Source organism: Oppia nitens, unplaced genomic scaffold, assembly GCF_028296485.1.
Source record: "Oppia nitens isolate AA-2021 unplaced genomic scaffold, nextdenovo-longstitch-racon4-pilon3 scaffold2_pilon_pilon_pilon, whole genome shotgun sequence".
Classification (NCBI taxonomy): Eukaryota; Metazoa; Arthropoda; class Arachnida; order Sarcoptiformes; family Oppiidae; genus Oppia; species Oppia nitens.
This window is the reverse complement of record NW_026533210.1, coordinates 65,587-81,497: the sequence shown is the minus strand read 5'-3', so window position 1 is coordinate 81,497 and position 15,911 is coordinate 65,587. Positions and strand designations below refer to the sequence as shown.

Genomic DNA, 15,911 nt, shown 5'->3' with positions numbered 1-15,911 from the left:
ATATAATACTGTTATATACTATTATATAATATTAATAATATTATGTATAATACAGTATCTATAAACTGTTTTAATTCAATTAATAATACATTAAAATATTTTATTAATATTTAAGTTTAGAAATATTTAGGAAATTTCAAAAATTTTTGTTTCAAAAAATTATAAATTAAAGTTGTTTTATTGAAAAATGTGTTACTTATATATATACAGTATTTTTGACAATAAATATTTGTTTAAATTTTAATAATAAACTATATCTACAGTATATAATGTTTATTTATTATATAAGTAAGTAATATATTATATATATATATATTGTTTGCAATCATATATAGATTTTATAGTTTTTAGACAACATTTTAAGTGATTTTTGAAAAATATATTTTTCAATATAAAGTTGTTGTTAAATATATTGAGAAACATTTTTTTTTTATATTTGATACTATAATATATATATATATATAGTATACATATTTGATATTATTATTTTATCGATTTATATACAGTATATACTGTATATCAATATATATTTTTTTGATTTAAAATAATACTTTAATACAATAATAATAAAACAATAAATGATTAGATATTTTTGATATATGGTTATTGTTATTTAAATATTATTATTTTATGTTAAAATAAAAAAAAACATGATATTACATGGATGATATATTATATGTATTAAATTTAAATAAAGTTTACATATATATATATATATATATTTATGTAAAAAAATTTATTATGATTTTGTTTAAATGCTAATCAATTTTAATTTTTTTTTGTCGATAACAATATATTCAATCATAATTCAATATATAACAAAAAAAATAGATAAAAATATTTATCAATAAATAATATAATATAATATATATAAATACTTTTTTTTTTAAAAATTAATTTTATGACAATGACAACAATATTTGTTTTGTTTTTATTAATCGAGCAGGGTAAAATTAAAATATTTTTAAAAGTTATTTATGTAGATTAATATTTTTTATTATATTTAATTTAATTATTATTTTTTATTTATTTATCCCAATCCCTCCCCACCCCCACCCCAAAAAAAATCCCATAACACTTACCCACACTAATAACTACCCAAACTCCTAATCCTATACACCCCCATATATACCCCGCACACATAAATATCAAAATAAATAGGTTAATACCACGCGCGTGCAGCAATCAGGCACAGTTACTATTGACAACGCACGTGTCGATGACCGATTTTAAGGGACGGGTGCCGTCCACCGATAATTTAATGGCCAATAATCGGGATGATGATGATGACCTGGATAATAATTTAGTACCAAATAATAGTAGACAACTAAAGCGTCCGATTTGTCCGATAGATATTTGCAATGATAATAGTGTCCGAAAATTATAAAATAATTAAATTAATTAATTAATTAATTAAAAGCTAATATATAAATAGTAATATATATAAAGTATATATAAATTAATCTCAATTTTTTATATAATTACTAACAATTATTGCTAATTTTTAAGCAATATTTTTAACAAAATAATCAGATTTTTTTTATATATACAGTATATACTCATTATATTAGAATATGTTTTTTACTTATTATTATTATTTTTATATTTAATTATTTTAGATTTGTTTTAATTTTTTTATTTTAATCAATAATCAATTTGTTTATTAATAATTATTTAATAATTTACTAGAATTTTTACTATACATGTATAGTATATATATAAAAATTTTGCAGCTAAAAATTTAATTTATTTTATATATATATTGAAATATATATTAATATTTTATGTTGACATTCAAAGTGTGATTGAAAATTTATTTGACATTTTATTTTATAAATTTTAAATATTAACATATAGTACAGTAATATACATATAATATTAGATTATTTTATATTGAATATATCATAAAACTATATATATATAACAAAATAAAAATGTATGTAATGTTTATGTTGAACACTGTATATTATATTATGGAAAAAAAATTGAATTTAATAATAATAATAATAAAAATAATATATAAATATATATTTGAATATCATGTGTCAGTTCAATATTATCAATATTTTAATATATATTTTATTTTTTACTGGGAAACAAAAATGTCAACAATATTTTTTAACAATGTTTCAATTGATATAAATATATATATCAGTATATATTAATATTTAAATATTTTTTTTTAGACACTATATCTATTGATATGTCATGAAATATAGTAATGCAATATAAAATATAGTATATAAAGTAAATAAAATAAATTATATTATAAAATGGTTTAGTATATGGTTTTAAGCGAAAATAAATATTTAAATTAAATAAATAATATATATATATAATATGTAATATCAATTATTATCATGTTAAAATTAACTAGGTAAGTTATTAGTTTTTTTTTGAGAAAAAATAATTTAATATTATTGTGATTTTTTAATACTAATACAAATAATAATAATAAGTAGTTTTTTTAATATAATAAAATTTTAATAAATGCAATTATCCAATAAATTTAATATAAATATTTTTTTTAAAAAATAAATAAAATATATACATTAATAATGTATTTTAAATATTATTATTATTACTATAATTTGTTTTAATGGTTTAATAGTTGTGAAACAATTGTAATAACAATTAATAAATTTTTTTAAGCATCTTATTATTATTATTATTATTATAGATAATTATTATACTAACCATAATCACTATTTCAAAAATAATAATAATAATAATAATTGTTTTGAAAAAAAGCTTACGATTTTAGTCGTAGAGATTATTATTATATTATATTTTTATTTGATTTAGTTTTAATGGTTTATATCACACAATATATTCATTTAATAATACAGTGAATAATAAAAATAATAATATAATAAAATAATATTTTTCTACTCTAATCATAAACTTTAAGCAAAAAAATATTTTTATTAAATATATATATATATATATCATATATAAATAATTTTTATATTAAATCTTTATCTATCTATCTATTTGTCTAAAAAAATAATAGTTATTTGTAAAGCTATAGAGTAATAATAATACCAATAATAATAATATTAAAATAATAATAATAATATTAAAGTATTAAAATAATCATAAAACAAAATATTAGTTTTGAACAATAAATTTATTATTATTATTATTATTATTAAATCTATATATAATATTATAATGTATTATATATACACTGTATATAAATTGTGTGGTTTATTGAGTGTGAATTAATAATTAATAAATTTATAATAATAATAATAATAAAAAATCTGTTTTATTAAGATTATTATTATTATTAATAATATCTTTCTATTCAATAAATAACAAAATATAATAATAATAACAATAATGTAATAAATGGATAATCATAGACACACCCAAATTGCACGCATCCTAACCATACATATATACACTATTAATACTGTCATAATCATCATCATCATCACCACAATCACTACCACCACCTAAAAAAAAACCTAACTGTCCGCACCCAACTAGTGTATAATTATACTAAATTAACTAAAATATATTGTATATATATATATATATATATAAAATAATAACTATTAATTAGCAATGTTATAATTTTTTATGTACAGTATCTAATTAATGATAACAAATATTTATTATTATTATAATTATTTATCTATTTTTAAAAAAAAAAACAAATTTCTACTATAAATAATAATACATGTATATTATATTTATTTATTTATTTTTATATTACATTTTTAAAATAATAATTAGTATTAAGTAAGTTTAGCTATAATTTTGTTATTATTATTATTATTATTATTTAATTTATTTTGTATAATAAAATCATTAAGTTTTATTGACTTGTATTAATTTTTTTTAAACAATATGATATATATAAATTTATTTTTAAAATATTATATTTAATTTATTATTATTATTATTATTTTATTAATTAAATATATATATAGATTATTGCCATCGCAAGCGTTTAGCCAAATGTATGGCACACTGGGCGGCAATACCTGTATGAATGGATTTCATGGCCACCACAACCACACCGACAAACAAACTGATAGTGTGGTCGGCGACAGCACCGGTAGATCAGCATAAAGACAACCACACACACACCCACCCCACCTAAGCTTCAACACATCATTGTCATCGTATATACTGTTAATTATTATGAGTGTGCGGTTAACATTATTCATCCCTATCCCTACACATCAATAGATGTATTACACTTGATTATACACACATAGATACACATACACATACACATACACATACACATACACATACACATACACATACACATACACATACACATACACATACACATACACATACACATACACATACACATACACATACACATACACATACACATACACATACACATACACATACACATACACATACACATACACATACACATACACATACACATACACATACACATACAATTAGCATATTATAATATTACCTGAATTAAAGTACAATAATATTGGGATCTCATTAAAATAAAAATTATTATTATTATTATTGGTATTTTTTTTAATTAATTTCAATAATTTAGGTTTAAGTTATAAATTTTAAAAAAACAACATCAGCTAATTTAATTTTTTAAACATAACTCTCTCTCTCTCTATATATATATATATATATTTGATGTAATAATTAGATTATAAGTAATAGTATGTAAATTATAATTATTACATAAAATTATATAACTCTAATAACTTATGTTTATCTAATATGAAATATTAATTTTAAACATTTATTTTATAAAAAATAGGAAATGTTTTTTTTAATATATAAAATTATTTTTATATAATATACTATTTTCTGGTCTAAATTATTGTATTGTTTTTTGTAAAAAAAAAATTGTAATGCAATAATAAATTGTATTACACAATAAGTTATTAAATTTTTTTAAAAAAAAAGTTTATAACTTTAACAAAATCTAATTATAATAATATTCAAATTAAAATTTGATTTTAAATAAAAAAAATAATAATATTATAAACGTTTCAAACAATTTGTTTGTTAATTAAATTTTTTTATATATATATAACATTTACGTATATAAAGTATATAACCGTTTATTATAATAGACTTATAATATATAATTATAATATATATATATATATTTATAGCACCTGGTATCTAACCAAAAAAAAAGTTATATCATTTATGTTGCACTGGTAGTAGTAGTAGTAGTACCGGTAGTATATTGTTTTGACATAACAGTGCTATCGACGGTATTAGTATTCATCGGCACAGTTGCTGTTAGCAAACAAATAGTAGCCGAAAAAAAATTGGACATAAAAATTGTCGACAATAGACACACCATCATTGATAGCCATCTAATTATTGTTGAGTATATGGTTTTGTGGACAACCAGTTGTTTAGTAGCACCTGTAGTAGTACTAGTAGTGGTAACAGTGTTGGCCATAGCAGCTGACCTGCGATTGTGGGCATCGGTAAGCACCTGGAGTGCACTGGCCGTTGCTTCGGCAACCCGTATAATAGCATTACTACGGCTGGCGGCCATAGTTTCCGTCAGCAGTTTATCGGCTTCGGCCTGTTTACGGACAGTCGACTCCAGTTCCCATTGTTTTCGGCTCAACTCTCGCTGCCATAGCTTGATCTCCATATCCTTTTCAATGAGTTTAGACTATATATAGATAAATAAAATAATAGTTAATATACTGTATATATATAGCACAGGTATGCTGTAAATTACACGACAAACAAACCTCCCATTCCTCGGCAACAACCCGTTGCTGCCGTTTAGCCCTAACCAACCGATAGACACTGTCGACCATTGCTCGCCTGGCCATCAATTTGGCCTCGCATTCGGCTTTTCGTAGCTCAAACTCCCGGTGCACTTGAATGACATTCGTGAGTCGGGTATAGTAATCACGGGCGCACTGTTCCCGCTGGACAGCCTCGGCACTGATGGCCTGTAGTTTAGCTCGACTATCGGCCAATCGGGCCTCACATTTGACGCGTGCAATGACCGGCTCACCTAACGATCTAATATAACCGACATTATTGTCGTCTCCGATATCGGTAACCATCAGCGACTGTACGGTAAATCCTAACTGTTTGAAATCCGGGGCCACTCGCTGTCTGACCGATTCGCCGAACTGGTGGCGTCTAAAACATAAATCTTCGACACTGTGCCCGCCGACGGCTGACCTCACGTGTGCGTCCAGTATCTCACTGACCAGTTGTCTGATTTCATCCGCCGATTTGCTGCCGCCTAACAGATGCTGGCCATCACTGCCGCCGATACCGTCGATGATGTCCACTTTGATCAGTGCCGTAACTCTAACGGTAACTGGTATGGCCTGTTGGGTATAGGTGGGTGCTGTCTCAATGGTCACGACTATAGGTGACAGTGATATACTATAGTGAAATGGGTGGGTGTGGGGGTGGGGTTTATTAGTTAGTAACTAACTGTGCTATATATATAGTTAACTTTTAAACACCATTACCGGCTAACCGTTTCAATTAATGGCCAAACAAATACACGACCGGCCAGTGAAACACGTGGTGGCCTACGATTACGGCAACCTATTTATAATAGTAATAATAATAATAATTTAGCATGCTAAAATAATAAATTAGCTAGCAACAAAATAAATCATTAGATAATATATATATATATATAGTGGAGACATATACCTCCTGTAACTACCAGTGCTTGGTTTGGCCGACACTTATATAGGATAACCATATTTTTATAAATATTTTTTATAGCAATTACTATAATCACAATATAAGTATTATTATAATTTAGTTTACAGTTTAAATGTCAATATATTTATAATGTTTCCTATGTATGCTTATATAATACCAGTGCTATTTACACACCTCCACCTATTATACAGTACTACAGTGTATTAAATACCTACCAGTGCTTTAAAAATGTGATGTTTAGGTTTTAAGTGTTGCCATCAATCGACTAGTTTTTCATTTAATTTATTGTATTTATTATTATATTGTTGTTGTTTTATATACGGTATTTAATAAGCAGTACTTAAAATAATAAAACAATTTAAAAAAAAAAAAATATTTATAATCATCTCATAATTATTTGTTAAAAAAATTTTGTTGTTTGTGTGTATATCAAACATATGTTACTTAATTTATTTATAAAAAATTAATTTTAATAAAAATTTAATTTTATTAAAATTATTATTATTTACTTATTGCCTGTATACATTAATATACTATATTAATATAATATAATTAGTATACTAATTGTATCCAGCTGGTTTAAAAAAATTAAATTTTTAAATAATATACAATAATAAAAACTACATTATCCAGGTAAATTTATTCAATATATATATATATATTGTTTTCTAATTTTAATTAAAATAAAAAATCTAACTTGATTAAATTATTTATTTTAAACAAAATTTAATACCTTTAATATAATTTTTTTTTGAGCAGGTGCATACTAAAAAATAAATCACACACACCCTCCAAGCCATCCCTCCAAACCCCCACACGTGTGTGTGTGTGTGTGTGGGAACACAATTTAATAAGGGCACATATAGTCTACTCTAACCCCCGCAACCCCATCCACCCCCCCCCCCCCCAATCACCCATACTTACCGGGCAACTAGTCTACTACTACTACTACTACTACTGCTAACCGGGTGTTTGCGGTGGACATACATATATGACTACAAGTACTACTACTACCACTGCTTCAGCAGCAGCGGCGGCGGCTACTACTACACCGTGGCGGCCAAACCCCGAACTGATGACCCAATTAACCGATATGGGTATCAGTGCGGTAGCGGCCAAAAAAGCACTGTACTATACGGATAACCAATCGATAGAATTGGCCACCAATTGGATATTTGACGGCAACAGAAGCGGTACTCACGATTTGGACACACCGTTAGAACTGGAATTGGGTGTCGAAACTGTGGTCACACCTACTGCTACTACTACTACTGCCAGCAGTGCCGCCGCAGCCGCCGGTAGTCGAGGAGGAATCGGTATACGCGGCGAACCAGTGGGCGCTCCGTCCGCTGCCGACAGCGATTCACGGACTGCTACTACCATCGGCTCCGGTGGTGGAGGTGTAGGAGGAGGAGGTGGTGGTCAAGAGGTCTACAAAATGGTATTCATTGTAAACTCATCCCTACAGATGGGTGTCGGCAAAATTGCTGCACAGGTAGCTCATGCAGCACTCGGTATGCATGGGCTACTCCTACAGGACGAACCCAAGTTCGGTGTATCCTTAATCCGATGGTCAGAGTTTGGCGAAACCAAGATTGTACTCAAAGGCGAATCCACTCAACATCTGGTCGAACTGGAAAAACGGGCCTTGAGTTCGGGTTTACCAACATATCTGGTCCAGGATGCGGGTAAAACACAGGTCAATGCCGGCTCTACGACTGTCCTCTGTCTGTACGGTAGTACCGATACGGTTGACTCGGTGTCCGGCGATTTGCGGCTTCTGTGAGACCGCGAGTGAGAGAGAGAGAGAGAGAGAGAGATAAGTCTCGGCCAACCTTACCGTAGGAAAGGGTTGTTTTTTTTATTGTGTATGTTATCCCCAAACTAGAGTGTTGTTTAGGTTTTGTTTATAGTTTCGGTTATTTAATGATAGAGAGAGAGAGAGAGAGGAAAGAGAGAGAGAGAGAGAGAGGAAAGAGAGATAGAGAGAGAGAGAGAGAGAGAGTCCGAATATATATATAACACTCTATGTCTATACAGTTATCCATTTATTAAAAAATAATTACCGACAAAATACAAAATTAATATTTATTTTTAGTTATTTATTTATAATAATTATTATTATAAAAAATTTTGTAAAATATTGTTTGTTTTGTTAGTTTCGGTAATTATTAGTTTTTAATTATTGATATTATTATAAATGTAACTTAAATTTGTAATAATTTTTTATTTTTAAATTATTTAATATTAATATAAAATTTATATATTATATATAATTCATTAATCCATTTAATAATAGACAGTATTTTTTATATGTATTGAATTTTGTTTGAATTTTGATTTTATACATTCATATAATCATTTAAATAATAGTTATTATTATTATTATTAAGTTATTGTTTGTTTATTTAAAAATAATTTTCAATTGTTTATATACAACAAAATGTTTATATAAATTGTTTATTAATTATAATAATTATTATTATTGTTAGTAATTTAACTAAAAAAACATGTAAATCTCATAGTAATTGACAGCTAATTAATTAATATTTTTATTATAACTACCGGTAATTACTGTATTTTAATTGAATTGTGATATATATCTATAAAAAAATTAATACTAAATTTTTTGTGTGTATATATATATACAGTAATTGTAACGTTTTTATTGTTTTGCTAACTAATTGTATTAATCGGTATTTATTAATATTTTGAATTAAAAAACTTATTATTAAATAAAATGTTTTAGTTAAAAAAAAATAATTTTTATTGTCTAATAATATTAAATTTTTTCAAACTTACTAAAATTAATTTAATTAATTTATTTAATAATAAATTTAAATATCAATATATATTTAACTAGAGTTAGTTATATATTATGCAATATAATCTTCAATATGATAATAACTATAGATATATTTTAATCAAAATTTTTTTATGTTTTCAAAAAAATACATAATAAATATCAAATATATATAAAATAATAATAATAATAGTAAACACAATAAAAAAAAAAGATAATTGCTATGTAATTATAATTAAAATTATTGTATTTTTTGTAGTACGCCATTACTAACTAACAAAAATTATTTTAATTAAATTAATAAATAAATAAATATATCAAATGTTTATAATTGTGTTATTTTTAAAAACAATGTGTATAATTGTTTTATAAACTTAACTGGATAAATTAAATTAAAATATATTTATTTTTAAAAAAAATCAAATTTTAATATGTAATATATCATGAGTAAGTTTTTTTTATTTATTTAAAAATATATAATTAAAGCATAAATATCAATAAATAAAATTAATTTTAATATTTTTTAAAAAATAGATGATAATTTTAATTTGGAATTAACTAGTTATAATTATTCTAATTTTAATCAAATAAAACTATTTGGTTCGGGTGCTTTTGGCAATGTTTATAAGGTTCAGGAAAAAACTAGCAATAAACAATTTGCTATTAAAATTATCAACAACAACAACAATGGCAAATGATAATAATTTTTTAAAAAAATATATATTTAAATTTATTTTTATTATTGCAAAAATTATAATTTATTAATAAACTAAATATTTATTTATTAATATCTTATTATTTAACTTATTAATAGATTATTATTTAATATATTAATAAATTAATATTTAGTTTATTAATAAATTAATATTTAGTTTATTAATAAATTAAATAATAATAAATAAATTAATTAATATTTAGTTTATTGATTAATTAATATTTAGTTTATTGATAAATTAAATAATAATAAATAAATAAATTATTATTTAATTTATTAGTTATTATTTAATTTATTAGTTATTATTTAATTTATTAATAAATTATTTTTATTATTTCAGATAAAACTATTGAATCAAAATGTAAAGAGTTTGAACTATTGTTGAAACTTCGGTCACCATATGTTGTCCACTGTTATAATGCATGGTTTGATTGTACTAATAGACTATACATACAAATGGAATTATGTTCGCAAAATCTTCAAAATATTATTGCAGTTAAGGGACAGGTATTTGATAGACAACCAGAAACACCAATGGATTGTATAGAATATTACATTAGTAGCCAATTGATGGTTGAATTGACGGAATGTGTTGAATATTTGCATACAAGTCGACCACCGGTTATTCATCGGGATCTTAAACCGTCAAACATACTGATCATTGATAGGCCAGTAATTGGCAATAAATTTCTAAAATTAGGTGATTTTGGTTTAGCTACCGATCATAATCGTAATGCTGATCAAATATCGGACAGTCATTCAGTAGGGAAAGGTACTTCCGAATATATGGCCCCTGAAGTCTATAGACGAATATATAATGTAAAATGTGATATCTATAGTTTGGCAATTATCTATCAGGATATGTTTGATATTGATATAGATGAGTAAGTTATGTATATAACCCAATAATTAATAATAATTAATAATAATTAATAATAATTAATAATTTGTTTTTAGTTACAATAACTATCGAAATAGTTCATTATATGACTATGTAGAAAATTTATCAAGCTTAATCATTTCGATGATGTGTCCTGTATATTCACAACGACCCAGTTGTACTGATATTCTTAACAAGTCTAGCGATTGGCTAATCGATAGAAACTTTATTGAACAAAATACATCAAATCTAAAACAGACTATCAAACGAATTGGTAGGAAACAATTTTTTGGCAACTATTTGTTTTATAAAACAATGTAATTAATTAATTTTTATTTTTTTAATTTAAAATATAATTTATATATATATTTATATATTTTTTACTAATAATTTTATTTATTTTTTTTTAAAAGGAGAAACAAAACAATTAAAAATAATATTGCTACAAAAATTACTATTAGTATCATTTCCGATATTAATTATGATTATGAACATAGACAAACTAATAGAGCATGTCAATACGATTCTAATAATAAATGTGTTAGTGTATATAATGGTCAATGTCATTGTCAGCATAGTAAACTATTAAAAGAAACTAATCAAGCTAGATATGATGATTTTAATCATTATGATGATTTTATAATTGATGAATCATCTAGAATAGAATGTTATAGAATTGACAATGACCATGAATCATTTGAAAATCTAATGTCTATCATGCATGAAGATCGAATTTCAATGGAATTTTTCGAAGATAATTCAGCTAGATGCTATTATTGTTCGACTAAAAAGTTTATTACTAATAATAATCAATACAATTGTGATTTGTCTAAAAATATTATGTTTGGCTAAATAAATAAAATAAAAAAATTAATTTTCTTAAAAATTTTTTTAATACAAATATATGTCTTATAAATAACAAATAAATTTATTTTCTAATAATTATTTATATTTAAAATGAATTAATTTTATTAACTTTATTATTATTATTATTAATTTTTTATTGTTGAAAATACATTTAAATTGTATAAAATATTTATATTATCAATAAAAAAAAATAAGACAAAAATTTCAATTATTTTTTTTTTTTGAAATTTATATAACAATTATCGCTATTATAAGTAAAACATTAATTCAAATGTTTGAGTATCCAAACAGCTGTATGTATGAACACATCCGAGTCGACATCAACCTTACCGAGTGAATGACAATCATCGTATAGGTGGCACCGGGTGGTCACACCACGGGCTCGCAATAGCTGATACCAACGCATACCCTGCGTGTACGGTACCCGTCGATCGCGGCGTCCGAGTAGCAAAAGTGTCGGCGCACGTACACTGGCCACCCATCGAATCGGTGATCGATCGAACATTACACGCAACTGGTCACCGGTTGGCGGCTGTTTAGCAAAATCGTGGTCACCGTCGGCAGCGGCGGCGGCGGCGGTGTCGGTACCAAACGATTCGCAGTAACACCAGTCGGGAATATCGCTGATATCTTTCATAACCGATATATCGATGACGGGATTTCTGGTAACACACGACCGGAAATTCCAGTCATTCGAGTATTGACCGCTTAGATGAGTGACCAGAAAACCGCCGTGAGATCCGCCAAATAGGACGAGACCATTGATGTCGACTAGCGATTGTTTTTCGTCGGATAAGTATTCCAGACATTTGATACAATCTTTGACATCATTGTCGCCGACATTACCGGTCAGGTCGTCGACATACTGTCGATCAACTCCTAGAGATCCTCTATAGTTGACTGAATAATAATAATAATAATAAAAATTTTTGTTTTTAATTATAACATCAATTATCTCTCTATCACACACTCACTCACTAACTCACTAACTCACTAACTCACTAACTCACTCACTCACTCACTCACCCACTCTTTCTCTCTCACTCTGACTCTCTCTCTCTCAATCTCTCTCTCTCTCTCACTCTGACTCTCTCTCTGACTCTCTCTCTCTCAATCTCTCTCTCTCTCTCACTCTGACTCTCTCTCTCTCTCTCTCTCTCCCTCACTCTCTCTCTCTCTCTCACTGACTCTCTCTCTCACTCTGACTCTCTCTCTCTCTCTCACACTCTCTCTCTCTCCCTCTCTCACTGACTCTCTCTCTCTCTCACTCTGACTCTCACTCACTCTGACTCTCACTCACTCACTCTCGAGGACAGACCTAATAATGTCTTGAATCCAAGTCTGGCGAATAGTAACGGATATATTGCAAAACAATTATAGATCACAGAATGAGGGCCGCCGTGCGGCCAAAGTATAGTCGGCGCGGGTTTCGTTGCCACTGCAATAGGACTGACCAGAATAGCGGTAATCAATTTGGACGGATCGTCAGCACTGGGCAGCCAGTAGTTGTTGTACGTTAACTCAGTGGCCAACGATTTTCTATTATCCGATTCATCGGTCAATTCTAGCCATTGGACGGTAACTGAATTTTTAACGCCAACATTGAGTCGGCCGACAAATACATTGGGCCTAACGTTGACCGCCGAACCGACAACAACCGAGATATCATGGCTTAGGTCAATGAGTTCGGCCGATGGCAGCGGAAATTGAATTGGCGTCCACTGTTTGGTAGCGATATCTACCAAACAGAGTACTAAGTTTAGTTCGGTTAAACAGTTGACCACTAAATGTTTGCCCGATTCGAAGAAGCATTTTACGGGCAGTGCGTTCAAAAATAGTGCCGCCAATTGATCGCTATATCGACGATTACCGTCGTCATCGGTGTCCGTGACTATCTCGCGTTTACCGTTGTCGTCGATTATAGTTTCGATCGATTCGGTTAGAAAATCGTAGCGCCGTAATCGAGTGGCCGTATGATGTGGACCGCCGCTGTCGTTCTCCAAGTAGACAAACGATTGGCCGTCGGGTGCGATACGCGGATCTTTGACACACAGTTTATTCAGACCGCAAATCAGTTCAGGTTTTGCATCAATAGTAGTTCCGTCAGTAGTAGTAGTGGCCGTCAGATCAACAGTAAATATACCGCTCAACCGATTCGGACAATAGGTTAGACCCAATCGTCGCGGCTGTTCAACCCATCCGACAAATCCGATCCTATCGTCGCCAGTGTTTCCGATCCAAAATGGCTGACCCAGAGAATAGCCGTCCATTTGGATGACACGTATCTTATAGTCGGCATCCGTGTCCAGAATGGCTACAACCGTATGACTGACCCCATCGTACAGTTCTCCCCAGTCGTCTCTGTGGACAATAAAAAAATAATTAGAGGAGTTAGAGGACAGGTATTAATTAATAAGAGATCCCAAAAAAAACCTGTAGACAAACTCCTGACCCCTGGTATCGGTAGACACTTTACTGCCGGCGGCGGAATCGTCACTCTTAGGCTTCGCCGCCAACTTCTTGTAGAACGACTGGGCTTTCGGCGGCTTATATTGAGCCGTATATAGTAGTCGGCGACCAGTTGGCGACCATTGAAAACTTGTAAACTCTTGGCCGGAAACAATTGACAAATGTTCGTCCACTTCGTTCAGATCCAATGACTTCAGTCTAGTCGACTGATCCCAGATTTCAAGCCATTGTTTCGGTTTTGTCGGCGATTGTGGATCTTTGGCACCGTTGCGTATAACTGCCCGAAGACGACGACGACTACTCGGGTCGCCACTAGTGGCCAATACGGTCGCCGCTCTAAACACAACAACAAAATAATTATCGGTTATAAACAACATGTGTCCGCACGCGTGTATACTGACTACAAGTGCTAGTAGTAGTAGTAGTTCTTACTCATTGGTCACGTCTACGGGTTGGCCGATAGCTGGTGTCAATCGTTTACAGTGTTGGCCATCGGCTGTCAATTTCAATAAATGTTGGGTCGCGTGTCGGGTCGGTTCCATGCGATCCAAATCACGTACTTTCCAGTCAATAGTCAACGATAGTTGTTGTTGTTGTTGTTGTCGGTTGAGACTACTATTATCGGTCGGCTGCTGCTGCTGACCATCACCTGCTAGGCTGCTAAGCCGACCGGCAACGGGAATCGGTTTGCTTGCCTCCGACCGATACAAATCGGCCAATTGGTCCAACTATTTAACAGATCGGTAAAAATTTTTGGTCAACAATTCATATATATATATATATATATATAGGATATATATGATATAAACTATTACCTCAAGAGTACGTCCATCGGCAGTGATTACCGAAGTAGTGTCTAATCAATCAATCAATCAAATGAGAGGACATCACAATATGAAATCACGCGGGAGTGTTGGCCAACATAACCAACCGCTATAAACACACTTACCGTTAACATATTGGTCGCCGATAACTGCAGTGGTGGACATTGTCGTTTTACCGATTGTTTTTAACCGCCCGAATGGCCAGTACTTAATAGACGCGAAATAATTTTCGGTAAATAATAATAACTTAAACAAACAGTGTATTCAATAATAATAATAATAATAATAATAATAATAATAATAATAATAATAATGTTTTGTTTTTTTTTGTTTGTTATTACAGTTTATTACAGTATTATTATTATTATTATATTATAATACTATTGCAATGCAAACAATAGATTTGCCAATAGATTAATGGTATTAATTAATTAATTATAATTTAATTATTAATAGTAACTACAAGTATATACAATATGTAGTAGTGATTGATATTAATTAATGTATATATATTTTTTTAAAATTTATATTAATATATAATTTTTTTTATAAATATTTATATTTTAAAAAAAATATCCACTTATAATTTGATATAATTTTTTTTTATTTAAAAAAAAAGTTATTATCATTTAGTTATAAATTATAAATATATGTTTATAACTATTTTTGTTT

At 28.1% G+C, this 15,911-nt stretch overlaps 4 protein-coding genes across 4 annotated transcripts; 2 read left to right on the top strand and 2 right to left on the bottom strand.

Annotated features, from left to right (window-relative positions):
* Positions 1–5,134: 5,134 nt before the first annotated feature.
* Positions 5,135–6,796, bottom strand: LOC128955416 (flotillin-1-like). Its single transcript, XM_054301084.1, has 4 exons — positions 6,667–6,796; positions 6,477–6,555; positions 5,733–6,387; positions 5,135–5,650 (listed from the first exon to the last, which is right to left on the bottom strand). The coding sequence occupies exons 1-4, from the start codon at positions 6,716–6,718 to the stop codon at positions 5,165–5,167; spliced, it is 1,272 nt and encodes a 423-aa protein (XP_054157059.1). The 5' UTR covers positions 6,719–6,796; the 3' UTR covers positions 5,135–5,164.
* Positions 6,797–7,608: 812 nt separating this feature from the next.
* Positions 7,609–8,745, top strand: LOC128955371 (peptidyl-tRNA hydrolase 2, mitochondrial-like). The gene has a single exon (XM_054301036.1). It carries the CDS (start codon positions 7,673–7,675, stop codon positions 8,465–8,467), a length of 795 nt encoding a protein of 264 aa, XP_054157011.1. The 5' UTR covers positions 7,609–7,672; the 3' UTR covers positions 8,468–8,745.
* Positions 8,746–10,056: 1,311 nt separating this feature from the next.
* Positions 10,057–11,400, top strand: LOC128954963 (putative mitogen-activated protein kinase kinase kinase 7-like). The gene is made up of 3 exons (XM_054300584.1): positions 10,057–10,174; positions 10,540–11,083; positions 11,157–11,400. Exons 2-3 carry the CDS (start codon positions 10,656–10,658, stop codon positions 11,398–11,400), a joined length of 672 nt encoding a protein of 223 aa, XP_054156559.1. The 5' UTR covers positions 10,057–10,174; positions 10,540–10,655.
* A 792-nt stretch (positions 11,401–12,192) lies between these two features.
* LOC128954889 (acylamino-acid-releasing enzyme-like) lies at positions 12,193–15,501 on the bottom strand. The gene is made up of 6 exons (XM_054300494.1): positions 15,365–15,501; positions 15,231–15,271; positions 14,848–15,143; positions 14,380–14,751; positions 13,265–14,307; positions 12,193–12,846 (listed from the first exon to the last, which is right to left on the bottom strand). Exons 1-6 carry the CDS (start codon positions 15,402–15,404, stop codon positions 12,209–12,211), a joined length of 2,430 nt encoding a protein of 809 aa, XP_054156469.1. The 5' UTR covers positions 15,405–15,501; the 3' UTR covers positions 12,193–12,208.
* Between the last annotated feature and the right edge of the window lie 410 nt (positions 15,502–15,911).

Excerpts from the sequence above, each read along its gene's own strand:
- LOC128954963 (XM_054300584.1), top strand. The coding sequence starts at position 10,656 with ATGGAATTATGTTCGCAAAATCTTCAAAATATTATTGCAGTTAAGGGA. Across the intron at positions 11,084-11,156 it reads TTTGATATTGATATAGATGA|TTACAATAACTATCGAAATA; the intron begins GTAAGTTATGTA and ends ATTTGTTTTTAG.
- LOC128955371 (XM_054301036.1), top strand. The coding sequence starts at position 7,673 with ATGACTACAAGTACTACTACTACCACTGCTTCAGCAGCAGCGGCGGCG.
- LOC128955416 (XM_054301084.1), bottom strand. The coding sequence starts at position 6,718 with ATGGTTATCCTATATAAGTGTCGGCCAAACCAAGCACTGGTAGTTACA. Across the intron at positions 6,556-6,666 it reads AGCACTGGTAGTTACAGGAG|GTTGCCGTAATCGTAGGCCA; the intron begins GTATATGTCTCC and ends TATTATAAATAG. Across the intron at positions 5,651-5,732 it reads TTGTTGCCGAGGAATGGGAG|TCTAAACTCATTGAAAAGGA; the intron begins GTTTGTTTGTCG and ends ATCTATATATAG.
- LOC128954889 (XM_054300494.1), bottom strand. The coding sequence starts at position 15,404 with ATGTCCACCACTGCAGTTATCGGCGACCAATATGTTAACG. Across the intron at positions 15,272-15,364 it reads CGGCGACCAATATGTTAACG|ACACTACTTCGGTAATCACT; the intron begins GTAAGTGTGTTT and ends TTGATTGATTAG. Across the intron at positions 14,752-14,847 it reads CCCGTAGACGTGACCAATGA|AGCGGCGACCGTATTGGCCA; the intron begins GTAAGAACTACT and ends TGTTGTGTTTAG.